Genomic DNA, 26,872 nt, shown 5'->3' with positions numbered 1-26,872 from the left:
CCTTTCGGCATTGCTACACCCTGTCTCTGGTATACGGCAGGAAGATCACCACCACGGGTTCGGAAGATTTGAGAACGAACAGTGAACCGGGACACAAGGTACCTAGCTTCCCGGCCGTTTCTACGAAGGTGTAGCACGTGAGTGCCGCGGTGGTCACTAAGAGATAGCCCTGCCTAGGTAGGTAGTCGTGAGAGAGACGGGGACGAATTTAGGCAGCATGTCGCCGAACTGCCGTGGCTGGGCTGAGAGCGGGCAAATCCAGAGGGCTCCGGGTGGCAAAAGTAATGAAGAGGTAAACAGTAGCTGCCTGACGGGAATGGCCGATATTAGTTAGTTGGATGCCGAAAACGAGTAATTGCCGAAAGCCACATTCTTTCCATCGCTCAGCTCGGCTTCGACTACCACGGGATGCCGGAACCAAACTGTGAATGCCTTTCGGCAACCTGCAAATGCTTTTCCCTATCCATCCGCTATCTAACACGTCGCTGACACCCTTGCTTCCCTCCCCGCCCCTAAGATGAAACACCCAATTTGACCAGTTCCCCAATGACAATTCCGGTACAAGATACCGCAAAGCCACCTCATTCCCTGGTGCCCTGGTGTAAAAGAGGATATTTCCGATCGGAAAGGGCAAGGCAACCTTTCAGTGACCGGCCTTATGGGGCTCATCTTCAGTTTAGGTCATGCTGGCGGGACATAGCAATGATACTGGTATGACAGATCTAATTGTCATGCTAACTACCGGCAGGGAGCCCCTCCGACCAAGTTTGAGTTGAGATATGTATGATTGAACATGAAAACTCCCCATATCGACTACATCCCCATCATCAATCCTTTCCTTACCAAGTCACTGGAAGTTTGACGATGCCTACATCGCGCTGTAAAGGCGTGTATTCAATTTCTGGGATCGATGTGGCAAGCTTCAAGCCAGGGGCTTTCTTGAACAGGTACGCTAGTAGTCGCGAATCGTCAGCATTCCCAATCCTTCCCCTTTACTCTTTGACAAAGCTTTAGAAAGCAACTTACTAAAGGCGCTCCTGAGCTCAGCTTTGGACAAGTGCTCGGCGATGCAACGATGATCGCCAAATCCGAAGCCCAACGGGTCCTCCTTGGGCCACTTGCGGTGCATGTTGAACGTATCGGGGTTCTCGAAAATGTCCTCGTCACGGTTGGCCGATTGGTTCGACGCGATGATGCCCTGGCCTGCCTTGATGAGCTGTGGGGTGATACAAGTAAGCCATCAGATGACAGTTCAGATCAGTCAGGCTCATTACCTTTCCGCCAATCTCGACATCCTCCTTAGCCGTGCGCTTCATGGCCATTGCCGAGGCCGTGTGGTAGCGGCACAGCTCCTCCACGAAGGGGTCGACCCACTTGGCCGGGTCGGCCTTGAGCTCGGCCAGCTGATCAGGATGCTGAAACAAGGTCACAACGCCCTAAGGTTGGTCAGCTGGCTGTTATTATGTCACGATCCTTAATTAGAAGGGCCACTCACGAGGGAAATCATGTTGACCATGGTCGCGTTGCCAGCCACCAGGAGGAGGAAGGCCATCTGCACCGCGTCGGCCTTTTCGAGCTTCCCGGTCTTGACGTAGTTCGTCACCAGCTGGCTCACAATATCGTCCTTGGGCTCCTCCATGCGCTTCTCTGCCAGCGTAGTGAGGTAGCGGATCAGTTCACTGTCATCGGTCAGCTTCCCTCTTTGCACCACTTGCTACTTAGGTAGGCATGCTTACTCGGCCGCTGCGGATGCGTCACGCGCGGTCGCGCTGCCGTTGGCGCGAATCGAGTTCTGCTGCGTCAGAAATTCGAGGTCCTCAAAGGGCACGCCAAGGAGGGTGTAGATGATCTACTTTTGTCAACATCAATCTCTTTCACAAGGGAGGGGGGCGCCATACATATGACGGAACTGGCAGCGCGAACTCCTCCACCAAATCAACGGGTCCGTTGGCACATCCCTTAGCGACCATGCGATCCAACAAATCATTCACCGTCTTGTCAATGTACGGCTGCATCGACTTGACCTTCTCCGGGGTGAACCACGACTCGACCATGCCCCTGGATATAGCACGTCAGCGTTCGACCATCAACACTAGAATCGGTAACAATCTTACCGATGCCTCATATGCTCGGGCGGGTCCATATCCACAAACGTCGGCCGCTGCTTGCCAGCCTTCTTGCCGCCGTCACTGAACTCGGGGAACCCAGGGCGTTGGCGCTCCTATCCCAAACGAGTCAGTCAGCAACCCACTCTCGACTCTCACCCCTAACACCACACCGCACCACAACCGACCACCACCCCATCCCCATCCACACCCACACCCACACCCACACCCACACCCACACCCACACCCGACCCAGCCCCCCAACCAAAAGAAAATAGACATAAAGAAGAAAGGAAACAAACCTTCGACAACCGCTGATCCGTCGCCACCCGACAAACATCCCGATACTTAGTCACCAGCCACGCCGCGGTACCATCATACAGGCGGACCTGTGAGACGGGGTCGGCGGCACGCAGACGGGCGAACTCGGCGGGGGGTTCCAGCCCCGAGGCGCGGTGGAAGGGGAAGGCGGGCATTTCCTTGTTGGAGCCCATTGTTGGTGTTGCTGCTGAGGGGTTGGGGGTTGTGGTGCTGAGGGTTCGGGTGGTTGTGAGGCGGGTGGTGGTGGTGGTGCGGGCGTAGGGGAGGCGGGTGCGTAGTGATGGGGTGAGTGAGGTGCGCGCTGCGTTGGTTGCTGTTGCTGCTGCTGTAGCTACGCGGGTTGCGTGCATTGCGATGACGTGGGAGGGGGTTGTTTGGTGGAGGGCGGTGTTGGATGGGGTTATATACACGGAGTTAGGACCAGTGGAGTGATGCCTGGAACGAGGAAGGGAACGGTGTCACTGGGCTGGCATGACTCGCATGATGCTTAGCAAGCCTCGTATACCTCAGCTAATATAGCAGTTGAGACCGCGCCTGGGCCGTTCGGGACGGCAGGTGGGCACCTCAGTGCATCATCAATGATGCTCGGAGGTGGCTTTTCGGACATGCGAGTTCCCGAGCCGGGCCTTTCCGTTCACATGCCTCCTAGCGCAGTGAGCCCAGGTCACGTCACGGGCGCATATTCATGACAAGCTACAAGTGCCTGATCAGATGGGATCCTTGGGGGCTGCCCGGGGAAGCCGCGCTTCCGCGGAGGTCTGGAGGTATTTGGTTCTAGATCGGTTGACCGTTCTAGTGGAACTTGAAGTAAAAGTGCCTTCTCCAATCATGGCAGTTCATGAATATTACCGGACCTTCCATTCGTTAGTATGGGAGTGTTACTCATGACGGAGCTTGGTCTGCGGGGTAGGGGTAGCTGCGGAGGTGGTCTGATCTGTGGCGGCTCAAGTGCAGGGACGCAACCTGGACTTCCTCATCTTGTCAGACATCGCCCGCAGGCAGTCGCACGACGGTTCCCCGAGCGCACTCCGGTCGTTGCCGACATATCTCCTGCTGAAGCCCGAGAAGAGGTTGGTTGCACTTGAGGCATTCGGGAGGACTGTGATAATAAAGGTGAGGAGGGTAGCATGCACAAATATTTGAGGGGGATATATTGAAACTTTCCACCCCGCGATCTTGTGAAATCAAGAAACCACGGCAGGTTTCACTGCGCTGCTTGCCGGGTCGACTTCCCTTCAACGGCACACGCAGCACCCAACATTCAGCGCCCAGCACGCCGGAGATGCTCAATCTTCACAGCCCGGGTTCGGCCGAGTTTCGTATGCCAGATAATATCGTCAGGCACCGGCTCCCAACAGTTGTCGCTTTCGTGGAACGGCGGTTAAGACACAAACAGTTTAGACTCCGAAAGAGTTGGGGGCGCAGTATTTATAGCAGAGTCGATTACCTCCGCGGGTCGTCGCTTCTGAAGTTCTGGCACTGACAGCGACTCAAGACTGGCGACCCACTTAAACTGTGACATGACAGCTCCACCCGTGCTGCTGGCCACCTGGCTGCCGGCTGTTTCGGGGGATGCAGATCAAGAACCCCAAAACCGTTAAATCTGGGGAACCGGCCCACAAATGCGACCTGCATTCCCTCGCTAACCCAACCCTCGACCGCATGCCGCCGCAGATGGGGCCGCCCTCCCAGGCCTACGGGTGAGGTGCCATTTCAATATGGGCTCCGACCGACTGATCGACTTCGGAAAGTCAAATAATTTCCACTTCCAGCTCCTAATAGAGAAGAATGAGCGCCCGGCGTGATGGGAATCAGGGGTCTCTCACTCGGGCTTTGTATGGTCGGCGCACATCACTGACATCACGGTCCGTTATCCACCGCGCAGCGGACATCACGAGCATGATTACGGCCGTGTCCACTGCAAGGCACGCACTCTCTTCTTTTTGTATTTATCTTCACGCTACCAACCCTCGCTTGGACCCCAACTCTTCACTACCTAATCAGCGCGTCCTAAGCGCACTCAGACCTTTTCATTGACTCACATTTGTCGAACGTGCGCGGGCCGGTCTCGCCTTTCCTTCAATCCACGCTCAGCATTGGACCGAACATTCATTTTCGACATTCGTTTCGAACATACCATTTTTCGACATAACTTTTAATACACCCCAATAATCCTAATAAACACCACCACCACACCACAACGACCATGCCGACCGAAATCGTCAACCTCTCCGCCGCCGCGCGCAACCGGCGGCGCATGGCGGCGCGGCTCGGGTTCGAGTCGGTGCGCGAGCTCGAGAGCTGGGAGGAGGAGATCGTGCTGGACCACTTCGCCAACTTCATCTGCGACTACCTGGCCATGGGCTACACGGTCGAGCCCGACAAGCGCGAGCTGGTCGCCTTCATCGACCTGGACGAGGCCGTCGAGGAGCGCATCAAGTGTCTGGAGGAGCGGCGGTTCGAGATGGTGCTCGATCCGGATAAGAGCGAGTGTAAGTTTGTTTTGTTTTTGTTTTGTCTTTCTTTAGTGTGAGGGGTGGGTTGAGTTGACGGGGGGGCTAACGAATGTGTGTGTAGGGACTGCCAAGGACCATTACAAGCAGTTTGTGATTGGGGTCGTGGCCGATGATATCTGGCTGGGGAGGTATGGGGTGGATGGCGCTGTTCTTTGCAAGCGCGATTGGAGCGCGAAGGAGATCACCATCAAGATGGTGAGGTTTCTCGAGTTCTTGGTAAAGGAGTGGGTGGACGGGCCGGGGGATGCTTCCGACAGGGAGAAGTCAGGTCAGGTTCAGGTTCGGATCTAAGAGTACCATATTCAGTGGCGTTTAAACGGAGAGCATTTTGGGCCGGTTAAAACATAGCATGGAGTTGGGATGCATTGTTTGGGCGTTTAAGTTCCATAGAGGCCTCTCTGGCAAATTCAGGAAAAGAAGTCTTGTTTTGGAAGCTTTGAGGTATATGTGACTGTTTCGCCACGCCAAGCGTGATCTTTAAAAGTACATGAAACAAAAGAATCGAAGAACGTCTCCTATAAGAAGCGATACTTACTAGTACCCTACCCAACGCGCTAAGTTGGCCTTGAACATTTTATTTGTCCAAAAGGCGGATGAATTGGGAGTCGTCAAGGAGGTGATGTTGGGGTTGATGAGGGGGCCGAGGAGTGTGGGTGCGGAGACAAGTGTGGAAGTATGGTAGGATGGCCTAGAGAAGCCAAGAAAGGGAGTTGGTGTGAAGCCATGGGAGGGCGTGGTCAAACGTCGGGTTTCAAAAGCTCTCCACCCATTCACCAGCTCGCACTGGCAGGGCGAGCGGAGTGCCATTGGAGAGTTCGGGCTCTTCAGTGCTCTTGGGGAAAGGGTGGTGCGCAGGAATGGCTACACCGAGGTGAGTGTGGAAGTGGAGGTGTGGTAAGACGGTGCAACTAGAGATCAGGCATGGAGAAGGTATGAGTGTTTATGTAGACACAAGGTCGAGTGTTTTATTATGCTGTCAAGCTGTCTATACCCGTAACCACTATGAACCCCAATCCCAATTATGAAAACAAGAAGCTATGCCCGAAAGGAGTGGTACGAAGTGAAACCCAGCCATGCTCCATGTCCCATGTTCCGTTCATCCATGTTCCATGCATCCCATCATCCCAAAGTGCCCGATCCGTATCATGTCGTAAATGTCGTCCCGAGTGCAAGCCGAGTGCAGCCCGAACGCTCAGCTTAGACGCTGTCAACGCAGTAGGGGATGCCGTTGAGGTAGGAGCAGTGTGTGCGCTCGTGGCAGCTGCCGACGAACTCGAGGATGTTTTGGGTGTTGCAGACCTGGATGGCGTACGGGCCGAAGCAGTCGTACTTGCCGGCGGTCTGGCACTTCTCGCCGGGGCTCTGGCCGGGGCGGCCGTTGCGGGCCTTGACCTTGGCCTCGGAGTGGGTGCAGAAGGGGAGCTCGAAGCCGTTCTGGTCGAGATCCTCGCAGGTGGCGCCATCGAGGCAGGGACCGACGAGCTGCCACTGGTTCGAGACGTTGCAGATCTCGATGCCGGTGTTGGGGGTGGTGCACCGGTAGGTGCCGAAGGTGCAGGCCTCGCCGCGCTTCTCAGAGGGAGCAGCAACGGCCGAGGCGGCGAGGACAAGGGCGGCAGTGATGAACTTCATTTTGAGTTGTGGTTGTTGGGTGGTCTTGGTAGACTGTGGGATATTGTAGAGTAGTAGGTAGTGTGGTGTTGAGAAGATGTTGTGATGTGAATGTTGGATGTTGTGATGGTGAGCCAAAAGGAGAGAATATGGGTTGAACCTCGAGTGATCTTATACCCGAACCTCACCAGGCTTCACATCTCGGGCTCTCAGATCATTTGCACCACGAGACCTCCTCCGCGCCATTTCGGGCAAAGTCCACATGGCAGGTCCTCACCGGTAGCTTCGCCATGATGCCCCTCGTCCCTCCACGTCTCTCCACCGATCCCGCGACTGGGGACGATACGAGAGAGTCAACGCCACGAAAGTCCCATATCGGGAACAAAAGACGAGACTGACTTGGGTAACACGAGCATCAGCAGCTAGAAAGTTCGGACGTCCCAGGCAGTGCCGGGCGTGGGAAGAGGCGTTGAGACTTGCTGTTGGGCATGTTGTTCCGGTCCGGCGCCATTGGCCCATGTACAGCCCCGTACGTAACCACAAGACTGCTGGGTCCTATCAGATGGAAGAGGGGGATCCCAGTTCGCGATGGCGTCCAGGACACGAAGTCGAGCACACTGACTGCATAATACCCGGGCCAACGTGCAGGCGTCAGCCCTTGACAGCCATCGAATACGAGCCAGGGTTATTTTTAGGCTCCCTGTTCTTGGCTCCCAGCCCGAGCCTTTGGAAAGCGGGAATCATCAGACCCGCTCCACAACTTCTTGGTCCGTGGCTGACATGGCGGGGGCGGAGTCTGACTCCGCGGGATCGTGACCAATGGCAAGGTTGAAGAACCGAACATGTCCGCCAACATGGACTTGAACTCGAACTCGATCTTGGACAACGCAGACCTTGTTGCCGTTCCTTCGCCAACATCTCGCGGGGATTTGGGCTGAAATTCTAAAGCCATGTCTCAAGCAACAGAGCCCAGATTAGAGCGAGATCGTGATTGATGCTGACCGGAGCCCAAAGGAGCCGAAGACAGCCAGCCACGTTATTTGGTAAGGACGACAAAGAATTGATTCCAGCCGTCGGCGCAGCTCTCAACTCCGATGGCCCCGTTCGCCATCAATGGTTTCCGTCCCCGCAACATTCACACCGCTTCGAACGACAAAGCCCGAGATCCGAAAACGGTCGAAAGGCGACTCGGAGTGGAGGCTCTCCTTACTCGTGTTGACCAGTCTGGTGCGCAGTCCGCGATCCCGACTTATCCGTTCTCCGCAACCCGAGAGACATCTCTTGCACCCAACCAATGAACGACTCGTGAGATAATCCTCCAAGGATTCATGAGACACAATCCTGAAGATTTCTTCTGCAGTAATAGGTCACGGGCGCAGAGGGTTCCAGGATTTTAACTTTCACAAACAGTTGCGAGGTATGATTTGACGACTATTGCCAGTCGGGGGATCTGCGGTAGAGGGTAGAGCTGGCTTAGTTCTTGATGGTGTACATACAAGGACGAGTGAACCCCAGCCTGCGTGACGTTATCATTTCCGTGGTCTGAATCACAGCTGCGCACGAAGACCAGGCAAATGACCAGTAGTTTCGTTTCGACCAGAATGTAGTCACCAAACAGACCATAACAAAATCTGAGGGCATGGTAACGCAAACAGGACCTCTATCCGGTCACGGGCTTTTACAACCCCCGAATTTCTCGTTGATCATAGCCGCGTTGGTCGGATGATTGCGTTGGATACGCCGCGCATTATCTGACTCGATGGCTCAAGAATGACAGCGAAGAGTTAACGAGGGCGTAGGTCTCCTCCTAGTGTGTTAGAGTTCCGTTCTCATTTGTCCGACGCATTGGTCATGCAGGTTGGACCATGGACCTCGGAGGCAAGCGTGTAGTTAGGTCTCGTATTCTCTTGAGGGGGTCCAACAAGAGAGGCCTGTAACTTCATGCGTGTTGACCACGTTCCGTCAGTCACGTCGCCCAGTGGGGCATTCGTGGTGCTGCTCCGTTAGCGTGGCGTCGATGTCGGGTTGCCGGGCTGCCGACTCGGGACCCCGTCGTGTGCGTTTCCCCTCCTGAACTAGATCAACCGCATCCGCATATGTCGGTGTCTTGGTTGTCGGGGCCACCATCACTCCAATTGAACTACCAACACACTAAGCCTACAAACGGCCAGCCTCTCCCTTTTCCCTCCTTCTCGCCCTAAACTCGTCGACATACTTCTCCCCTGCTTCGGCCCGGCGAAGGATATACCCCAGCCCATGCTTCTCCGGGTCCTGGCAAATTGGGCAGTTTGCCACGGCCCCGTCGTCCTCACCCGGCCCCGGTTGATACTCTCTGGCATCATAGTAAGGATCACCGTCGTCCACGTCGAACCAGATGTCCCCATCATCATCCATCTCCGCTCGATAGCCAGCAAGCTGGAAAGCGTTGCAGAGGGCTCGGACTAGGGGAAACGTGGACATGTGACGTCTCCCCTCATCGGTGGCGATCGTCTGGCGGAACATGCTCGTGTTCTCGAAGGGTATTCCGTCGCGGCCATCGGCGACGACTCGTAGAGTATGTGGTAAGAACGGGGATTCCATTTCTTCTGCAGACAATCGTCGTTCCGTCAACAGGGCTCCCGGAAAGCGATTTGACCACGCGGCTCTGTTAAGGAGGAGCCCCCGACGACAAAGGACATCTGGCACGTCTGAGCTTAGCGCCATACCGAAAGACGGAATTGGCTTTTGGGCAAACGAACCTGGTAATTCTTCTTCATCAGGGCTGGACTGAGTCGCCTTCGCATTTCCGTCAACCGCTTTTACGTATTTGCTAACCACACCCGTCGCGGACCAGGTCATAAAAGGCGCCAACGTTTTCTCGGGGTCGTCTAGGCATGCGTTCATCTCCTCTGCAGACCACGCTATCCACCGCGGTAACGGACTCGGGTCCGAATTCCATGCGTCGACTCCGCCACCGTGCACCAGGAAAGAACGATCAGTAAAACTCCAAAGTTGGGCGACATTGCCATGCGTTATCCAATCTAACGGCGAGCGGGGACATCGGCGAGGAAGGTAGGGGTTGGTCGTTTCAACTTCCTCGGTATGTAGAAGGACGTGCCAAAGGATGCCTTCTATTTCTTGGAAGATCCATTCATCTCCTAGCAAGCGCCTGTCCATGCCTAACCACAGGGAGCGCCACAAAAAGTCGGCTTCTTCATGACGGATTAAGGTTGCCCCTTTGAAGAGTAGGTAGTGAATTGTAGCTCTTTCCGTCACCCTTGCTGCACAAATAATGAGAGGATCTAAGGCGCGAGCGGCTCTTGTTTGGACGTCTGGGTTCGTTTCGCCCCCGAGTTTGTGGAGCATTGACACAACTTCAAGTCTCCCGTTTGTGGCGGCGTCAGTGAGAGCTGGAGGGAACCGTGATTGCGAAAAACCGAGAACGTCGATGGCAATCATAACGTATTCCAGACTTCCCACCGCGCTTGCTGATGTCAATACATTATACCGCGCGGATCGGGAAGTCATTCTCTTATCGTTAGCCGTTGCCTCATCGGTCCAAGCCCAATAGTCTTCCCCTCTGAGGAAGTCGACTCCAGCTCTGAACTTCTTTTCGCTGCTGTCAGAGAGAAAGGAGCCGGGCAGGTTGTCCGTGTCAGTGTACAAGTCGGCGCCAGCTCTGAGTAGGAGCCGAGCCGAGTCCAACTTACCCTCGTAGAGGGCAGTGGATAAGAGGGGACTAAATTTCAAGTTCCTTACGTTTTAGCAAGCCCCCGCTTTCCCACCAAGTCAAACTCGAAGTTTGGTTGAGAACTCACAAGCTGCCATAGTTGGGATCACAACCAATATCTAGGAGGTATCGAATAAGTTGGCTGGGGTCGCGTTCATCAAGCACCGGCCACCGTAGGTAAGTATCATCGTAATATAACGATAGTCCGACCGCATACTATCGAAACATTGTCAATTCAACTGTTGATACCCTCTTGGATAATCGGAAAATGTCAAAAATGGAGTGGCAAGGGGTGAATGCTAACTGACATCAAGGATGCTTTGTTGATCATTGTCAGAGTCAGCCACGTCGTTAATGCTTGCTGCACCGCTCTCCAATAGTTCCTTGACGCGATTTAGATCGAAGGCTTGACAAGCGTTAAAGATAGCAGAGTTCAGGGCCTTATGTTAACTGATCTCACTGCAACCTCCACGGTTGGTGACAACCAAGCTTTGGACCGAATATGGACGGCAAACTCGAACTCGGCAACTCTTGGGCCGAAAAGACCAAACCAAACGCGGACTCTGGCGCGCAGCTTTTTTCGGTAGGCCTTTGATTCGAACTCAGCGGCCGCTGCGACGCTTCGAATTCGTGGTGAGCCTTCGCTACCAGATACGGGTGGCGAACGGGAGTAGTCGTCGGTCCAGCGGTATGTCCATGAGTGCTGAGCCACGACCCGGTTTGTATTGTTGTCCTGCGTTATCCTTTCGATGTCAAACTGATGATTTCCCAGACCTCCCTGTCGTGGTGGATAGTGGTATGGCACGGATCCCTCCGAGTCAATATTCCCTTTCCTGTACTCCGTGGCAGTCGTGGTGGTCGACTACCTACGGCTTCGGTTAGCAAAGTCAACTTGTCGATGGAGCCATCAGTGCAGTTGTCAAGTGGTCACCTTCAGTTCAGTAACAGTCTGGAGGATGGCCTTGAGCGTTGTCGCGTTTTGGTCAAGACCCTGGAGTTGCCTGTCTTGGAGCACATGAATATCTTTCCGCACGAGGGCCGAAGTCTGGCAATTAGTACAGTTAGTTTCTCGTAATCTTCCAATGATAGAGGCCAGGTGTAAAGTACTTGCTTCTTCAATCTTTTCACGCGTCGTATCATACGCATCAGAGGAACTCTGGATGCTGGACTGGATCTGAAGTGACGCGGCTTTCAGCGCCGGCAACATGGCAGTCTGTGCAGCCATGACTTGGTACATGGAGGATTGGTTGAGTGTCTGAAGGCGGCTACCATGGGGTCAGAAAAGCAAGATTAATGAGACTGTACGGGCTCACGTCTGAACGATGACGAGGCATGTACTCAGGCCATGCTCTAGGTCGGTGACGGCCTTGAGGACTTTCCCGGCCTTAGACTTGTCCAATACAGCCCACCGCATTCTAGATCTGAAAGTGTGGTGGTCTCGCTGTAGACTACGGAGCCGCTCTAGCTGGGCTGCTCGGCCCTCGAGTGCCGCCATGATGATGGTGCGGTGAACGGCGGGTAGCAAATGATCGAGATTCTCAGTCGCCAGATGACCACCGAACGCCTCGATCTGCTGGAGCAAAAACTTCAAGAATTCCATCTTTCCAGCAAGCTGTCGGAGCTCCTCAGGGGCATCGGTGTACGATTCCCAGAGTTCCTTTGCTGCTTTTGCCGACTTGGCACATAATGCGAGGAGCTGGACGATGGACGCAGCTGCTCCAATTCCGGTGATTGGATCCATTGCGCCGTTCGGAACGGCGGCCTGGCGCTGCCGGCCAGCGAGGCTCCAAAGATACTGTCCGATTGTTTGCCGAGTATCCCACGCTTCTCGTCGACAAAGGGTGTGTGCTGGTATGGGGGTCACGCGCTTGTGACTATTATCGGGAGCGACCGTTGCTGAAGCTAGAAATTAAAATCCAGCACCGCCGCGCCTTCCTGTCGCCTCCTCGCGACCCAATTGATGCTGCGGGCTCGGGCTGACAAATATTGGTAATGAGGCACCCTTTGGCCAAAAGAAGCTGAACTTCGAAAAAGAAGAAAGCAAGCAAAACGAAATGATGCAAGAGATCGAGCAAACTTCCGACCAGCCTTTCTTTCGTTCTTACAGTCGAGGTTTTGTCGACATCTGCACTTGGGGTTCGGCTTTGTTTTGGCGATGGATGAGTAATGAGGGCGATCTCAAGCTGACAGCTGCTGTTCGCACTTTTAATTCGTTCAGTCTCTCAATAATCGGGGCGCAGTGCTGGGGCTGCATGCACATGGCCCTGTCGCGACGGGGTCGACGGCGTTCTCACGGCTCGCCGCCATCGAAGAGGAAAACTCTCAGGTGGAGACTTGAGTCCCAAAGACGTCTTGTCAAGATAGGCACCTAGGTAGGTAGCGAGGTAAATCTCCACCAACGGCCCCTTCATGGCATGATTCCTCTTATACAAGACCTGTTAAGACCATGTCCAACGTTCGGCACAACCAGGCTGCAAGACTTCCCGCGCGCGGGACGGCACAGCAATCTACCTACCGATTCCTCTTCAATCACGGCGGCTCCCGCTTCCAGGGCCTTGGGTCTGAAGATTACGGCATGAACCATGAACCATGAAATTCAACATTAACATAAAAGTGTTGTCAATATCATACAGCATGCGCAGGTAACTGCTCGACCGAATGTCCCCTGGAATCCCCCTGCCCGGAATGGCTCAACGACCGATCCCCGGCAGACTTGGTCGACTCGGGCCTGCTCAAGTCCGGCAAGTCAATACACGTCTCGTCATCATCCATCTCCTTCCCCCGCCGCGAGAAGCGCTGGTCTGGCCGGTAGCCTTCCCCCTTCTGGCTCCTGTACGTCTCCGTCGGGTCCATGCCGCCCGTGCGGCTCATCCCCCCGGTCCCCGTGCCGCCCCGCCCGATGTAGTACCCGGACCGCTGGGCCTGCGACTTGTTCTCCGTCAGCGACACGCCCACGGCGCCCAGGCAGCGCTGGAAGATGCCCTTCATGGCCGGCACGCAGGCGGCGAGCACGCCGAGCAGCTGCTCCAGCACGGTGAAGGTGCTGATGGAGACGCCCATGGCCCAGAAGTCGCCGGCCGCCATCGGGTCGCCCCAGTCCTTGATGATGACCGTCTTGACGATGCTGAACACGCTGGCGAACAGGCCCATGCCCATGAGCACGCACACAAAGATGCGCTCGCGCATGGGGCGGTTCAGCTTGCGCAGGAAGGTCGCCGGCGACAGCGACAGCAGCACGTCGGTGGTGATGTTGATGGAGCTGCCGAGGTTGGAGACGCCGCGCATGACCTCGTACGACACGCAGCGCGCGCCGGGTACGAAGGGGTTCCACGCCGCCTCGAGCGGCTGGCACGCGATCACCAGGTTGAAGAGCGTGTTGCCAATCCCGTACACCACCTGCACGCCCATGATGGCGTACAGGAAGATGCGCCAGCCGCGCTCCTTGCCCTGGATCCGCAGCAGCGTGAGCGCGATCGACACCTTGATGCACGTCATGGACAGGCCCCACACCGCGATGGCCAGCCACGAGTTCTTGCCGGCCTCGGCTGCCTTGTCGAACGGCATGAACCCTGGTTGCGGGACCATCATCGGCATGAGCATTGCGTAGTCGGCGACCGTGAGGGCCTGGTCAGGGAGTGGGCCGTTAGCTGAGTTGGAGACTCGGATTTCAGGGGCAATGGGGTGTGCCAAAGGGGAGAGTAAACGTACAAAGCCGGCCACGATAAAGTAGTCATCCAGCCCGGCCTTCCATACCGGCCGTATCCTTTGGTAGATCCGGGTGAAGAAGGCGATGACGCAGAAAAGGAGCAGTACTGAGCTGACACCGATGTAGACCTGGGCGAGGTAGGCCGCCCTGTCGGAGATGGGGACGCCCGGGAGTACCGCCGTGCCGTTGGAGCCGGGGCCGCCGGGGCCCATTGGCGGTGCTCCGGTTGCGGCCGGGTCCGGCGCCGTCGTGGCGCTTGACATGTCGATGTTGTGGAACAGTGGGTGTCAAAAAAGCAAGACAAGCGGGGTTGGAAACGAAGATCTGGGATCTGGGGTAGGGTGCTTCTTTATGATCTGGAAGTCCTGGCTCCGAGGGGACGGTCTGGATCCAGTTTGTTGTGGTCCATTGTCACCTCGGATCGCAGGGGCCTTCCCCAGGCTCAACTCTCGACATGGTTTGAGTCGAAGAAAAGAGGAAAGTCGCTTCTGTTCTGCATGTGTTTCGCGCCAACGAAAGCGAAATTTCCCAAGTTTCGCGGGCGGTCGGATCCCCCGGTTGAAAGCACCAAGAACAGCCCGACCCCCCGTCACCGTATCCAGGAAGCTACTCCGTACCAAGCGAGCGGCATCTTTGGCTCGGGTGCAGATGCGCACGGGCGCGGGCTGTCAAACTGTCAAAATCCCGCCCTCCCCTGAGGAGAACGCTCGACTTGGCGAGCTGCAGTCTCGCCTGGAAACTTGCCACTGAATGGTCGGGGCATCGAGCCCTTCTGCGGGCCGGAACCAAGATGCCAGGATCCCGGCCGTCAAGGGGTTCGCTTGGCTGTTGGTGACCAGCCGAACTTGCATCTGCACTGCTTGCAAGACGCGTGATGTTAGTGCTTATCGTTACCGAAGCTGCAGGGGGCGTCGCGATGGCGTTTCCTGCACAGGCAAGAGAACTTTGAGGCCGGCACAGGCGCAGGCAAGAGTCGGCACGAGCAGACGGGAACCTCGGGTGTGGGAGCCACAAGCTTTGACCCAGGCGGCCGGCAGATGGCGGTTCAATAGAGATTATATTGCAGAAGAGCAGACCGTAATCTGCGCCTGCAGATCCCTGACGGCAGTTTCTCGCCATGAAGCCGCGCAAGCGAGCCGGCCCAACTCTCACTCCCGCAGCACACGGGACGGCAGAGCTGCAAGCGGAAGAGCTTGAGCTTGGACAAAACTCGAAAACATGTCAAAAAGGTTGTGGTTGCAAATAAAGTTGCGGCGACGTCTCCCAACCAGGCAAGGCGCGAGGCCCTGGCGCAAATCTTCCCCCTCACTCCCCCTAGCTCCTTGTTTGACACGATGGTTCCGTCGCTTCTCATGTCATCCAGCTTACCCCTGATCCCAGTTGAAGCGCAGATCGATCTGGGGACCACCCAGAACAGTATGGATATCGCTGATCTGTTTTTGGGAGTTCACGTTTAAATGCTGATTTTTTCCTATCCTATCAGAACCCTCCTTGCTGAAGATCTGTTGGTCGCGATCTGATCGGATGAACCACGCTACCACGCTGATTCCAGAATGTGCAGAATCGAGGACAGGATGTTGCCCCCTGTCACCACACCCCTTGTCCATGCCGGCCCCTGGCCACAGGCGGCCACACACAACGTCGGGGTCACAGCCCTCATCGCATCCCGCCCGTCATCAGCCCCGAGCGCACACTACCAGCAGGACACGGACCACAAGGTTCATGTACGCTTTGAAGGTGGCGTCCATGTCTCCTCACCGTTGAGCGGAAGAAGTCTAGAGAGACACGGGAGGGCTTTTACGAATCAGGAAATCACTGACGAAAGTTCTCACCGCATCCATCACCTGCGTTCTGCGTACTGCATGCAGGTCAGATAGATTCGAAACCAAAGCAGGAACAGGCAATTGGGCCCGTCGGTCAGCCCCTCCATCCCGTTTCCCTCTCCGTCACCTTTCCCTCTTCGGACAACTCTCCGGCACACCTGGGCGGCCCGTGCCCGCCTTGCCTCGTCTCTCTGCGCCAACACAAGACTTCTCTCCGAGCATTGGCACGCTACGGCTTGCGACCGTTGATTCCGCGCTGTTCTAGCTCCACTAGGGCCAAGTCTAACGACGCATCCTCTCGGGCTTGTTACTGCGGGATGGTCGGCCAAGAACGGTCTTCGAAGCCCTCTCGAGCGTAAAAACGCTTGGCTTTGTTTTTCGAGACCTCGGGTCGCAGTCCGAGCGTTGAGGGTCGGTCCTCGCTGGGGGGAACGAATTGTGTTTGGGGACGACAACCAACGTTTCCCGCTGGACGTGACAGTGACATGCATGCAACCACAGGAACCGTACCCGATTGCTAGGCTGCGGGACAAAAAGGGAAATGAACGCCCTTTTTATACACATCGCAAAAAGACTTAGAGTGGTGCGTTCAGTCATGTCCCGAATCACGCATGCATTTGACGAAGCTCGCCAAAGCTCGCCAAAGCTCAACGCCCGCCCAATCTCCGAGCCGGCCTATGCGGCTGGCGGAGCGAAAGGCTTCGGGATGGTCCCGTTCCGGCCAAGGACCTCGCTTTCGGAACCATGCAATGACCCTATGAGGCCTGCTCTGGTACGCACAAATTCGCGACATGTCGGCAACGTAACCGACGTTCTGGACTTGCTGCTCGAGCATTTGTCATGAGGCGGAGTGTCAATGACGTGCGTCTACCGCGAGGAACCTGCATGCCGTGGGTAAGGCAACGCGCGCCCGAGTGTGATGCCGCAAGCGAAGAGCATTTAAATTCCTCGGCTGAAATTCGCCTGACACGTCGGCCCATTTTCCGTACCAACGTCGAAATCATTCCACAGCTATACTCTCCCAAGCAGCGTCATGGGATTGGTTCTTTCCAAGGACCTTTGCAGATTTTGAATACAACCGGAAAAGAAGCCGGAAGGTTGCTCTCGACGGCCGGGTTGCTTGAACAGGTTACGGAGTGTAGATACAGAAGTGCAACAGGCAAAATGGTGCCCAAATTGAGTGAGGGAGGGAGAATCTCAGGGAAGAGCGCGTGGAGAAATGCAAGGGGGAGACTTCTAAGGGGGAGATCAGCTCGAAGTGATGAAATTCCGGTCCCTGCGGCAGGGACCACTGCCGGACAACTCGACGCTGAAGCTAACCCCCTACAATGCGATGCCTCAGGGACAAAGGGGAACAAACGGTCGTGCTAAGTGCTATGAGGTGCGATATGTGACCGAGAAGGGGAACAAGGCGTTGGGGGGGGGGGGGTTTGGTAGGTATTACAGGGGTGAACGGCCACTAGTTGACCGCGGATCTGACAGTACCCAAGGTATGTAGTAATGGCCCTACTCTGGCATACCTCCGTCAATGCCCATAGTGACTATATTCAGAACCACATCTCTGTAGCTCTACCTCAATACCCTCGGCGACTTCCTCTGCAGAGACGTAGTTTCCTTCCCAACATGCCGAGATGACACACCCGAGTACCACACCATCAATATCGCAGTACACGTCCTTGCGCATCAAGTCGAGTGCCATTCCGGTCTCTTCTTCCTCGCACCAGTGCGGGCACGTCGAGGTCATGATCTCAAATATGGTGAATCCAAGAGCGTGTATCTCGGCCCGGAGGGTGTCGCCCATCGCCTCGTCGTCGTCGGGATGGCGGAAACCGTCTTGGGCAACAACAGTATGGGGGATGTCGTCGATAGATGAGCCAGCGAAGCCACAGACCTTGATAGTTCTGCCTGCGTCGAGCAGTATATTTTGGCCGCCGATATCAACCTGCCGAACGTAGTATTCGTGTAGATACCCGATCACCCTGGCGAGGTCCCGTGCCCACCGGACACGCTCCTCTAGTCGAGGTGCCGCCCTCTTTGAAGTATTGGCTGAGGCTGTCGTCCTTGGCCCGCTCTAGGTGGATGCCTCCTTCGTCGATGCCAACGGAGTGGACGATATTGGGGTGTCTGCCCACCCACCTGTAGATGCGCTTCTCGATCTCCACGTCGGCGGTCGGGACAGCCTCGCTGAAGGGCAGTTTAGATACCTGGCCGGGTCGGCAAAGGTGAATATAGCCCCAGAGCTACCTATAGTCAACAGCCCCCCGATGGTAGCCATATTATATAGCTCAGCTCATTTGTTGTTAGTCATAGTGTTGAATGTGTGAACGGTCAAGGATAGTTTGGAATTGGTTTTCTTTTCTTTTTTTCCCCTTTTTTCCTTTTCCTTTTTTTCGGCTCCTTTTTGTGGCCGGCGCGTTCCCTAGGTACCTAGTGACCAACCACTTAACTCGATGCTGGGTGCCTATCTTGTGTACACTGTGATCTGCGGCCTACCTAGGTATGTACCTCCGTTAATGGGCAGTAGGTACAACGACTGGGCGTTCGGAAGATTGGATCCATGTGCGCAACTTTCGACATGCCCAGACTAGCCTAGCTACCTCCAGCTCGGTGGGAAAGTACTGGTGTCGTTCCGAGACTGTCAATCGGCGGCTCAGGTATAGGATGGGCTGGATTCGGTTCAGTGGGATTCTGGCTCCGTCCCAGTTGTCTCCCTCCAAATGAAATACCATAACCCCGATACCTTTCTTTGATGCGTCGATCTTGAGGAAGGGCGTACGTGTCTTGTCCCAATGGGTCAAATACATGGTTTTGCTGAGCTGCTTCTGTAGGGATCTCGAATGCCTGTCGCTCGTTGTCGGTTGGCGTGACCTTGGCCTTTGATGTGTGGTGTTTCCTGAGGACTTTTGAGTTGCCGACTGGTATTGTGCCGTCTGCCTTACCTACCTTGTTTGAGGGTTGACGCCTTGCGGTCCGCCGAACAAAAGGAACTGGACATGCTCACCTAGGGTACAATTGGACAGTCTGTAATTTACCACTCTCCTGCATTGAGCTCGCATGAATAAAGACACACCTTTTCCATCCGAACTCTTCAATTTTGGCTTTCGTCTGAAACTAACCCAGAGCTTGTGGTTGATGTTGGGGGGGAGTACAAAAACCTCAGGTTAATATTGACGAGTTATTAGACGGGTGCTGTTGCCAGCGAACCTCAGGGGCACGGAATGGACAACCGGGTATGCTCAGCGTGTAATGGCAAGTTGGATGGACAAATAAACAAACACATCATTCGTGAGCCCAGTGACTTTCAGGCCGAGGGGAAAGGAGTATGAATAGCTCTTCAATCTCCACTACGTTTGGCTTTAGAACTTCAAACCTTTCCACTCTCCCGTCCTTACTCATATTCATATTGCACAAGACCCTACGAGTACCCAGAGCTTTGAAGCAACGTTCTTAGGATACGGCTACCCGTTTGAATAACTTAGAAGAAACCCAACACATTCTCAACTCAACGACACAACTTCGCACCCAGCCCCTGAAGAACGCAAATTTAGAAACTTACCTAGATAGGCAACGTCGTAGCTACTCTAGCTCGAGGTCGCCATGGCCCCATCATGTACATCAAGAAATAAGGCTAGAAACTAACAATGCGAATCCAAATTTGCAGCCGATATTTTACAATTTGTTAGTTCTCTCTTAAGAGTCAAGACAACACGCTACCTATGAGCGTGTGGCTGCTGTCGGAACATACATGGCGTCGGCGGGTGGCGCCCCGGCCATGAATCAGCATGGCCCTCCACCCTTTGTCTGATGGCGCAATTGTGACCCTGACTGCGACCATCCTGTTTTCCTTCGACAATTGGCTTCGCGGGCTCTGGGGCCCCGCATCCATCGACATGGCGCCCTCGGCATCTCTCCACTGCGGCGGCCTTACCCGCGACTACAGAAAGTCTATCTCAACATCATCTCGACTTCCTACATCTTGTTCAGTGCATCCCACACCCTATGTCCAAGCCTGCGACCCTACGGCCCACCTAGACTGCAGCTAAACTGCTGCCCTACTAATCGGGACATTTGTTCACTGTTACCCCTCCCCAGCCCCTCACCGCCACGCAGATGGCTCCCCGCCGGACGTACGACAAAATCTCCCGAGTCCTTTGGGGCTCACGGGGTTGGTCCGCTTCCCAATCTCCGCATTCCCGCGGCACAAGTGGGGAGGTCAAAAAGCAACCAAACGGTTGCCTGTACCAATCCGACGATCGAATGGAATCATTTTGGATTTCTCAGCGGCCGGGATTATGGTGTAGAGACTCGGTGGCCCCCGGCTCCCAGAAGCATGAATTTGTCAGCTGCCGCCGCACGCGTTATGTACGAGTTACGCCGCACCCGCGATCCACTGTTCCGGGACCCGTATGTTGCGCTGGTGCGGAGCCCGAGAGCCGCGTCCGATTATTAATTAGAGCCGCGGTGAGCGACGTGACGTTCGCGGGAGGGGAAGTGGTGAGGATTGGTTGGTCTCGGCCGTGAAGGCGGGTCAAGCAACCGCGCCCCGTGTATTAGCGGAGGGGGTCCAATAGTTGCGTCGGACACTTTTCGCAAAGATTAACTGGAGAATCGAGGGAAGCTCCTTCCTCTGTGTTGAAGCGCCCGCACATAAGTACCCACCTTCCCCCGCCCGTTCAAGCGACCTGACACAAGCTCAGCATCATCCAACATCATTCAACATCCTCCAGCCAAAGAGCAAAGAAGACAACGCAAAGAGCATCTCCAACCTCCAAATCAACCGCTAAAATGGCCACCATCTCTCTCTACGATGCCTCCATCGGCGTGAGCACCAACGCCCTCCTCACTCTCCTCGACATCATGAAGAAGGCCCAGGCCCACGCCGAGGCCGAAACCCTGGCGTCATGCCGCCTCATCGAGGACATGCTACCCTTCAGCCAGCAGGTCCTCATCGTGAGCAACTTCGCCAAGAAGTACGTCGAGCGCCTGACGGGCCGCGAGCTCGAGGTGTGGGAGGATAACGAGACGACCCTCGAGCAGCTCGTCGCCCGCGTCCAGAAGACCCTCGACCTGCTCAAGACGGTCTCGCGCGCCGACGTCGACGGCGCCCAGCGCGCGAAGGTCAGCCTCAAGATCGGCCCCTTCGACCCCGTCGACGTCACCGTGCAGGAGTATGTGCTCGGCTACGGCATGCCGAACACCATGTTCCACTTGACCACCGCGTACGACATCCTGCGGATGAAGGGACTCGACCTGGGCAAGAAGGACTTTTTGACCCACTATACGGCGGGCTGGTTCCCGGTGCCGAAGTAGGGTGGGTGAAGAACGAGTAGGTGGAATGGAGAAAAGAATGCATGCTTAGCTAGGTGGGAAATAGGACCTGGAGAGCAATATAATTCGTATTTTTACATCGTCGCATTAAAATTCTTGTGTTTTTGTCGTGGAACTTCAAGTTGATTGTCAGTCACATCGCTCAAACCCCAGGATTCTGTTGGCCTCCGCAACCACGGCCTTGCCGCCGGGGGTATCTGCCTCTACCGTGGCGAGCTTGTCGAGGCCCATGGACTGGACACCGGCGGGGTCGCAGTACTTCTTGACATACTCCTCGGTCGCCCGCCCGATGTGCTTCGACTCGCCCTCACCACCTGGGAAGTCCGGGCCCGGGGTGCCGTCTCGGAACGCGGCCCGTTGCCGAACCACGTACTCGGCGCTGGCCTTGGTGGTCGGGCACACCGGAATGTATAGGACGCTAGAGTCGGCCGTGCCGTTGTGCTTCTTGTCGACAGCATGGATCGCTACACCCACGTCAGTATCATCTCCCTCGCTCTCCGTACACCACAAGGGGATACTCACAATCGCAATGCCAAACCACATAATCCCCCGGCCTGACCTCAGGCACATGCACCATCGTCCTATCCAGCTCCAGATGCGGGTGCGCCCCCTCGGGAAACTCCTGCGCACACCCCGGCATCGCGCCCTGGAGCTCACTATCCATCCTACCCCCCGCAGTAAACTCCCAATTCCTCTCCTCCAAATACCTGCCCCTATCCCCGCCCACCTCCTTCAGCCCCCTCCGCGCCCTAAAGAACGGCCTCAGCAGCGCGTACACCCCCGTCTCCCTCACCAGCGGGTTCACCAACAACGTCCCCCGCAACGGCCCGCTCTCGCTCATCGCCAACCACCCCTGAAACATCCGAAACATACTGCACGCCCCCAGCCCGCTATACAAATCCGTCACCGCCCCCACCCGTCCCGCCGCATCATACGCATCAAACCCACCCCCTTCACCATCCCCAGCAGCACCATCCCACGCCCCCCTCCACACAGCCTCATAAACCCCGCCCCGCCCATACCCCCCCTCCTCCCACCTTTCAACACTGCCCGCGTCCTGGTGGGGACCCAAGGCGAAGTGTGCGTCGCCGGGTTGGCGGATGCGCAGGCGGTCGGCGTAGCTGAGGGGCGTGTGCAGGGAGAGTGGCGTGGAGTGGTCTGAGCCCGTGTGCCAGAGGGATGTCATGAGGGCGCGCTGGGTTGTGAGGAGGGACGGGTGGCTGCGGGCGCGGAGTTGGGCGGGGGACCAGTAGAGCTCGAGGATTTGCGGGTTGGTGGGGGGGAAGCCTTGGGTTGGGGTGTTAGTTGGTGTGGGGTGTGGTGTGTGAGAGGGAGGTGGGAGGTAGGGAATGAGGGGTGGGGGAGGGGGTAGGACAGGAGGAAGGTGTGAGGGGGGTCGAATGGAGGGAGATAGGGGTGGGGGGGAGACTGTATGTAGGTATGTACCTACCGCGGGTTTGCGGGTTCTGGCGGGCGTATTCCTCAATCTCAAACTTGTAGGACCGGGCCTCGTCTTCGGGAATCACGCCCCGGATAACGGCCACACCACGTTTTTGGATCTCGGGCTTGAGGCTCTGCAGGTCGTCGTGGAGATGGCTGAATCGGACCTCGGGAACGATAGCCGGCCCGGTACGGGCGATTATCTCATTTTCTCTTTTGAGCGTGCTGAGGAGGCGTTTCCAACTCGCTATGACGGCATCTTCATGGCCGTCCACTAAGCGCAGCTTGAGCTCGCGGAACCGATCTGGGAGGGGCTGGGCTTTCTTCCCCGAGAGCGAGGCGAATGTGTCAGAGATATCCCCCTCGGCCTTCCCAGCGGGTGAGTTCATCGAGGCCATGGAGGTTGCATGGCGAGGGTGGTGCCGTGAGAGTTGGCGTGTGCATGTTGGGTTGGTCGAACCGCACCTAGCACTGCGGAGTGACCTGGAAAGCATTATGACTGGAGAAAGGGAAAAACAAGACGATGGGTTGGAAATGGACGCTGAAAAAGTTCACTGTTTACTGTTGATGGTATGGCGTGCCGATGGGCTAGCTGAAGAATGCATGGCCAACTCATTCCTCGTTCATGGAGGCTTTATATGATGCATATTGCACTTGAGGAAGGCACCGATTAAAGCCGAATAACCGTTTCCAAAGGCGAAGTTATTCTCTGTCCGCTAACACCTTCAAGCGGAAGTGCCAAATCGGGAAGCATGCAACGAGATCGACGTCATTCTTCCCGAGCTTAGTGCAAGGTCTGGGAAGCTGCGTTCGATCGAGCCCCGCAATGGGGAGAAGGCAAAGTATGGAAAGGCCCAAGAAGGGTTCTTATTTCGGCCCTATTGCCATCAACAAAGTCCCTTCCGCCCCATTTCCCACGCCTTCCGCGACTCCAGGTTCCTCCGCATTGAAAGCGAGGTTTCAAGGGCTTGAACAGAAGGAGCGAGTGGGAGGCGGAGTAGCCAGAAAGGGCAAGCCCGCTGTTTGGCCCCACTCTGATTTGTCCCACCTGCCCCACTGGCCCACAACAATTCATCGATTTTCGGCTTTCATCGACACGCGAAAGACAAAAAGTGATCTCATTCGGATCGCGAGACGGCACCTGGCGGCCGCAAAACCGCCTTCCACAACTGCACGGCGCTGCGAGTTAGCCCGTTAGCAATCCATTGTCCGACTTCGTGCCTCTCACTCCCCCCATACTCAGCATGGCAGCTACCGGCCCTGTCAAACCGGGAGGTGGGCACATTGTCAAATTTGTGGGGCACGATGCCATCGGACTGCCCGTGAAGCGCAAGCAAGTCCATCAAGCATGTCTCCCATGTCGGAAGCGGAAGGTAATTTGAATCGTCGAAACTCAATCACAATAGATGACAACTTAACTGACCATTTCAGAAACGCTGTCGCCATGTTGAAGATTCCATCACAGACACTCTACCAACAGACGACCCCGACCAGGAACCAAGCCATGGCGTTACCATCAACGGCGGGGAACGACGGAGCAAAGTCCAACGCCATACCGCTGCTACCGATAGGGACACGTCCGATGCCGCCGCCCAACTGCTCCGCTTCTTCCATCATGCCTCAGACACGGCGGCTAGTAGCAGCCCTGAGGAGGACCAGACGCAGCAGCCCCGGCCGATGTCCCCGGCGCCGCCATTCCTCGGAGATCTCAACCCCGAAGGCATCCTCATCGAAGCCACCATGGCCCCATCCAGGAAACCCCCGCCAGCAGATGAAGATCCGGAGCATCAGGTGCTTGGCTTCTTGCCGCCAACCTCTCCTCGAGGGCCTACTAGTAGAGGGCCACCGACCCGGCGGCACTCCACGGCATGCACCGGTAGCCCTCAACTAGTCGAAGAAGCATCCGGCCCGTTTTTCTCAGTCCCGCGCGAAGATGGCACGAGCCTCACGATACACGTGCAGGACACGGCCAAATTCGCAGCCATCGCCCAAACCCTCGTCAACCGCGGGCTCGCCGACAAGGTGATGCCCTCGGACACGGAATGGCGAGCCTTGAGAGACGTGTATCTGCTTAAGATCCAGCCCATCTTTCCCATTTACGAAACTTCCTGTGTTGTGGACCTGCCGAAAGAAACCGGCTTGCGAGAGCTCATCCAAGGATCCATTTGCCTCGCCGCAGCCACCGACCCAGATGCTCGCAGCCTGTTAACTTTCAAGTCTTTTGCGCAAGGATCGAAAACGCAGCGCGTGGTATCCTTCGACGAATATTCGCGAGAGATGGCCAGCTTCATCAATAAACGCCTTGTCGAGCTACAAGAGAGCCGCCAAATTCCCCTCACCGACCAAATTCAAGTCATGGCTCTGACCTGCTTTTACTGGCAGCCGGCGAGCCCCACTGAGAGGTTCGAACCATTGACCTTGTACGCCAAGCTTGTCAGCATGGTACATACCCATGGCGTGCATCAAGGGATTCTGGCGAGCGCCGCCGCCGAAGGCAGCGTAGAAGGACGAGGGAGGAGGCTCTTCAAGTGCTTATATGCCCTCGACCGACTGGTGGGCGCCATATCTGCGCGGCCACTCATGTTTCATAACGTCGACTTGATACAGGTCCCTCGTCCACACCCCGAGGACTCGCCTATCTTCAGGCTCTTCATATCTCTGATCCTTGTTCTCGATCAAGTAATCGAGATGTACCGACCGCGACCCAAGTTTAGCTGTGTCGACATACCCGTCTTCGAGCGCATGGCCATTGAAGCTGGGGCGCAGTGTGAACCGGAAATCCTCCTTGGTAAGTGTTATGTCTCATAAAGTATCGAGTCCGCGGGGCTAACAACAAGACCCTAGTCACACTCGAAGTACTCTACCATGCCATCGGCGTCCTCTCGGTCCGCATGCCTCGGCACCGTTTTCGAACGGCTCCAGAATGCGACACCCCCCAGGGGCCGCCTACGCAGCATTTACCGCCCAGCGGCATGAATGCCCGCAGATCACATTCCTCCGATCGAATTCTCGACATTATCAAGGATTACAAACTCAGCCCAATGCCCTTTGTACCGTACGCCATAACGCTGTCTCTAAGTGTGGCGTACCGTAAGTGGCGCTTCAGCCAGCTTCCCGTGTTTCGGACCAGGGGTGGCGCCGACTTCAAAAAGGTGCTTCCTGTGGTGCAGGAATTAGGCGCCATATGGAGCAGTGCCCGGATCAACGGACAACTTGGACAAGCTGTCATGTTGAAGCTGGATCGCAGTGAGATTTTGAAGAGGAACAGAAAACGTGCGAAGAAAACCGCCGAAGCCTCTGGAGCCAAGGGAGGACGAAATGGAGAGCTTCGTGGAGCGGAAGACCAAGAGGCATCGACCGGAGGTCTCGGTGGTGTTCGAGGTGAAGATGTCACGCAACCCCCTGTGGCAAATCCTGCGCCGACACCTAGTAGCAGCACTACTCCTCCTGGAGCGCCTTCTAGTCCAGTTATGTCCCCTGAACCGAGCCAAACGACTCAAGCCCAGGGTGCCCCGAACATAACCCTAGGACCATCAACCAGTCTTCGGGCACCTCTGCCCTCACCTGCAGCTTCATGTCTCACTGAGAGACAACAACCACAATCTCTGCCCCTCACTTGGACTACCGCCTGGACTGCCGACAATCACAACAGCAACTTACCCACTGGCCAACCATGTTCCGCACCACCCAATGACAACATCCCCCGACCAAACACGACTCAACAGCCAGAAGTCCCCCTCATTCACCACTGCAACCAGCCAGACGACCCCATTCCCTTACCGGGGGATTTGCTAACCCAGTCGGGTCCCCACGACACGCCGCCGCTGGCGGGACTGTCGGATGGCAGCCTCGAAGACTTCTTGGTTGACGACGACGCTCTGTTTCGGTCGTGGGACCCGCGGTTTGCTCAGTCGGTTGATTGCTCCTTCAGCAGTATTTTAGACCCGGGCAATCCTTTTGCTTGGCCGGAGTATTGTAATTACGAGTGAGTTGCGGGGGTCTCCTGGGGCATGACTCGGAGAACCGGATGTCTACGGCGCTACAAAGGGGAAAGAGGGGGGTGGAGGTGGCATGGTGTACGATTGAACGCAATGTTGTGAACGGATCGCAATTATTTGACAGGCATGGCAACAATGCTACTACTATACACCTTTCGTCTTCGCTCCCTCCCATACCCTGCGGCCTCTACAACACAACCTGACATGTTTAAACGCTCGCAAATACGCCACGGAACGCCCGCCCGAACAAAACGTCAGCCAACTTTATACATCCACCGCATCAAAACACATCACCGACTCCCACCACCGCTCCCT

The 26,872-nt window shown here is 56.0% G+C and overlaps 10 protein-coding genes across 10 annotated transcripts; 3 read left to right on the top strand and 7 right to left on the bottom strand.

Annotated features, from left to right (window-relative positions):
• Nucleotides 1-839: 839 nt before the first annotated feature.
• On the bottom strand, nt 840-2,599 carry B0H64DRAFT_375907 (cytochrome P450; the record flags this gene model as incomplete). The annotated part of the gene is made up of 8 exons (XM_062802442.1): nt 840-952; nt 1,027-1,216; nt 1,275-1,436; nt 1,496-1,679; nt 1,737-1,849; nt 1,899-2,058; nt 2,115-2,221; nt 2,408-2,599. 8 exons carry the CDS (start codon nt 2,597-2,599, stop codon nt 840-842), a joined length of 1,221 nt encoding a protein of 406 aa, XP_062656431.1.
• A 2,033-nt stretch (nt 2,600-4,632) lies between these two features.
• B0H64DRAFT_326362 (uncharacterized protein) lies at nt 4,633-5,233 on the top strand (the record flags this gene model as incomplete). Its single annotated transcript, XM_062800737.1, has 2 exons — nt 4,633-4,918; nt 5,004-5,233. The coding sequence occupies 2 exons, from the start codon at nt 4,633-4,635 to the stop codon at nt 5,231-5,233; spliced, it is 516 nt and encodes a 171-aa protein (XP_062656430.1).
• A 906-nt stretch (nt 5,234-6,139) lies between these two features.
• Nucleotides 6,140-6,845, bottom strand: B0H64DRAFT_418823 (uncharacterized protein; the record flags this gene model as incomplete). Its single annotated transcript, XM_062805346.1, has 2 exons — nt 6,140-6,607; nt 6,831-6,845. 2 exons carry the CDS (start codon nt 6,843-6,845, stop codon nt 6,140-6,142), a joined length of 483 nt encoding a protein of 160 aa, XP_062656429.1.
• Nucleotides 6,846-8,452: 1,607 nt separating this feature from the next.
• Nucleotides 8,453-10,291, bottom strand: B0H64DRAFT_203126 (uncharacterized protein). Its single transcript, XM_062799294.1, has 2 exons — nt 9,292-10,291; nt 8,453-9,231 (listed from the first exon to the last, which is right to left on the bottom strand). The coding sequence occupies exons 1-2, from the start codon at nt 10,058-10,060 to the stop codon at nt 8,711-8,713; spliced, it is 1,290 nt and encodes a 429-aa protein (XP_062656428.1). The 5' UTR covers nt 10,061-10,291; the 3' UTR covers nt 8,453-8,710.
• Nucleotide 10,292: 1 nt separating this feature from the next.
• Nucleotides 10,293-12,159, bottom strand: B0H64DRAFT_203125 (uncharacterized protein). The gene is made up of 5 exons (XM_062799293.1): nt 11,576-12,159; nt 11,374-11,527; nt 11,194-11,307; nt 10,567-11,124; nt 10,293-10,478 (listed from the first exon to the last, which is right to left on the bottom strand). Exons 1-4 carry the CDS (start codon nt 12,001-12,003, stop codon nt 10,696-10,698), a joined length of 1,125 nt encoding a protein of 374 aa, XP_062656427.1. The 5' UTR covers nt 12,004-12,159; the 3' UTR covers nt 10,293-10,478; nt 10,567-10,695.
• Nucleotides 12,160-12,887: 728 nt separating this feature from the next.
• Nucleotides 12,888-14,180, bottom strand: B0H64DRAFT_326910 (uncharacterized protein; the record flags this gene model as incomplete). Its single annotated transcript, XM_062800760.1, has 2 exons — nt 12,888-13,886; nt 13,971-14,180. The coding sequence occupies 2 exons, from the start codon at nt 14,178-14,180 to the stop codon at nt 12,888-12,890; spliced, it is 1,209 nt and encodes a 402-aa protein (XP_062656426.1).
• A 3,136-nt stretch (nt 14,181-17,316) lies between these two features.
• B0H64DRAFT_444226 (uncharacterized protein) lies at nt 17,317-19,565 on the bottom strand (the record flags this gene model as incomplete). The annotated part of the gene is made up of 3 exons (XM_062806765.1): nt 17,317-17,733; nt 17,792-17,975; nt 19,537-19,565. 3 exons carry the CDS (start codon nt 19,563-19,565, stop codon nt 17,317-17,319), a joined length of 630 nt encoding a protein of 209 aa, XP_062656425.1.
• Nucleotides 19,566-20,444: 879 nt separating this feature from the next.
• On the top strand, nt 20,445-21,174 carry B0H64DRAFT_203028 (uncharacterized protein). The gene has a single exon (XM_062799291.1). The coding sequence runs from the start codon at nt 20,577-20,579 to the stop codon at nt 21,099-21,101; it is 525 nt and encodes a 174-aa protein (XP_062656424.1). The 5' UTR covers nt 20,445-20,576; the 3' UTR covers nt 21,102-21,174.
• Nucleotides 21,175-21,248: 74 nt separating this feature from the next.
• Nucleotides 21,249-22,957, bottom strand: B0H64DRAFT_327795 (uncharacterized protein; the record flags this gene model as incomplete). The annotated part of the gene is made up of 3 exons (XM_062800804.1): nt 21,249-21,583; nt 21,642-22,406; nt 22,570-22,957. 3 exons carry the CDS (start codon nt 22,955-22,957, stop codon nt 21,249-21,251), a joined length of 1,488 nt encoding a protein of 495 aa, XP_062656423.1.
• Nucleotides 22,958-23,667: 710 nt separating this feature from the next.
• On the top strand, nt 23,668-26,685 carry B0H64DRAFT_203005 (uncharacterized protein). The gene is made up of 3 exons (XM_062799290.1): nt 23,668-23,932; nt 23,991-25,347; nt 25,404-26,685. The coding sequence occupies exons 1-3, from the start codon at nt 23,804-23,806 to the stop codon at nt 26,546-26,548; spliced, it is 2,631 nt and encodes an 876-aa protein (XP_062656422.1). The 5' UTR covers nt 23,668-23,803; the 3' UTR covers nt 26,549-26,685.
• The last annotated feature ends 187 nt before the right edge of the window (nt 26,686-26,872 follow it).

Source organism: Chaetomium fimeti (assembly GCF_033439085.1).
Source record: "Chaetomium fimeti strain CBS 168.71 chromosome Unknown B0H64scaffold_6, whole genome shotgun sequence".
Lineage (NCBI taxonomy): Eukaryota > Fungi > Ascomycota > Sordariomycetes > Sordariales > Chaetomiaceae > Chaetomium > Chaetomium fimeti.
Note: the sequence above shows the minus strand (reverse complement) of the source record. Positions and strands in the feature narration are given on the sequence as shown.

What these genes read in the sequence shown, in the direction of transcription:
- B0H64DRAFT_203126 (XM_062799294.1), bottom strand. Translation starts at nt 10,060, where the DNA reads ATGACTTCCCGATCCGCGCGGTATAATGTATTGACATCAGCAAGCGCG. An exon ending in TGATGAAGAAGAATTACCAG is followed by an intron (nt 9,232 to 9,291) that starts GTTCGTTTGCCC and finishes CAGACGTGCCAG; the next exon opens with ATGTCCTTTGTCGTCGGGGG.
- B0H64DRAFT_203125 (XM_062799293.1), bottom strand. Translation starts at nt 12,003, where the DNA reads ATGGATCCAATCACCGGAATTGGAGCAGCTGCGTCCATCGTCCAGCTC. An exon ending in CGCGTGAAAAGATTGAAGAA is followed by an intron (nt 11,308 to 11,373) that starts GCAAGTACTTTA and finishes ACTAATTGCCAG; the next exon opens with ACTTCGGCCCTCGTGCGGAA. An exon ending in AGACTGTTACTGAACTGAAG is followed by an intron (nt 11,125 to 11,193) that starts GTGACCACTTGA and finishes AGCCGTAGGTAG; the next exon opens with TCGACCACCACGACTGCCAC.
- B0H64DRAFT_203028 (XM_062799291.1), top strand. Translation starts at nt 20,577, where the DNA reads ATGGCCACCATCTCTCTCTACGATGCCTCCATCGGCGTGAGCACCAAC.
- B0H64DRAFT_203005 (XM_062799290.1), top strand. Translation starts at nt 23,804, where the DNA reads ATGGCAGCTACCGGCCCTGTCAAACCGGGAGGTGGGCACATTGTCAAA. An exon ending in TCCCATGTCGGAAGCGGAAG is followed by an intron (nt 23,933 to 23,990) that starts GTAATTTGAATC and finishes TGACCATTTCAG; the next exon opens with AAACGCTGTCGCCATGTTGA. An exon ending in TGAACCGGAAATCCTCCTTG is followed by an intron (nt 25,348 to 25,403) that starts GTAAGTGTTATG and finishes ACAAGACCCTAG; the next exon opens with TCACACTCGAAGTACTCTAC.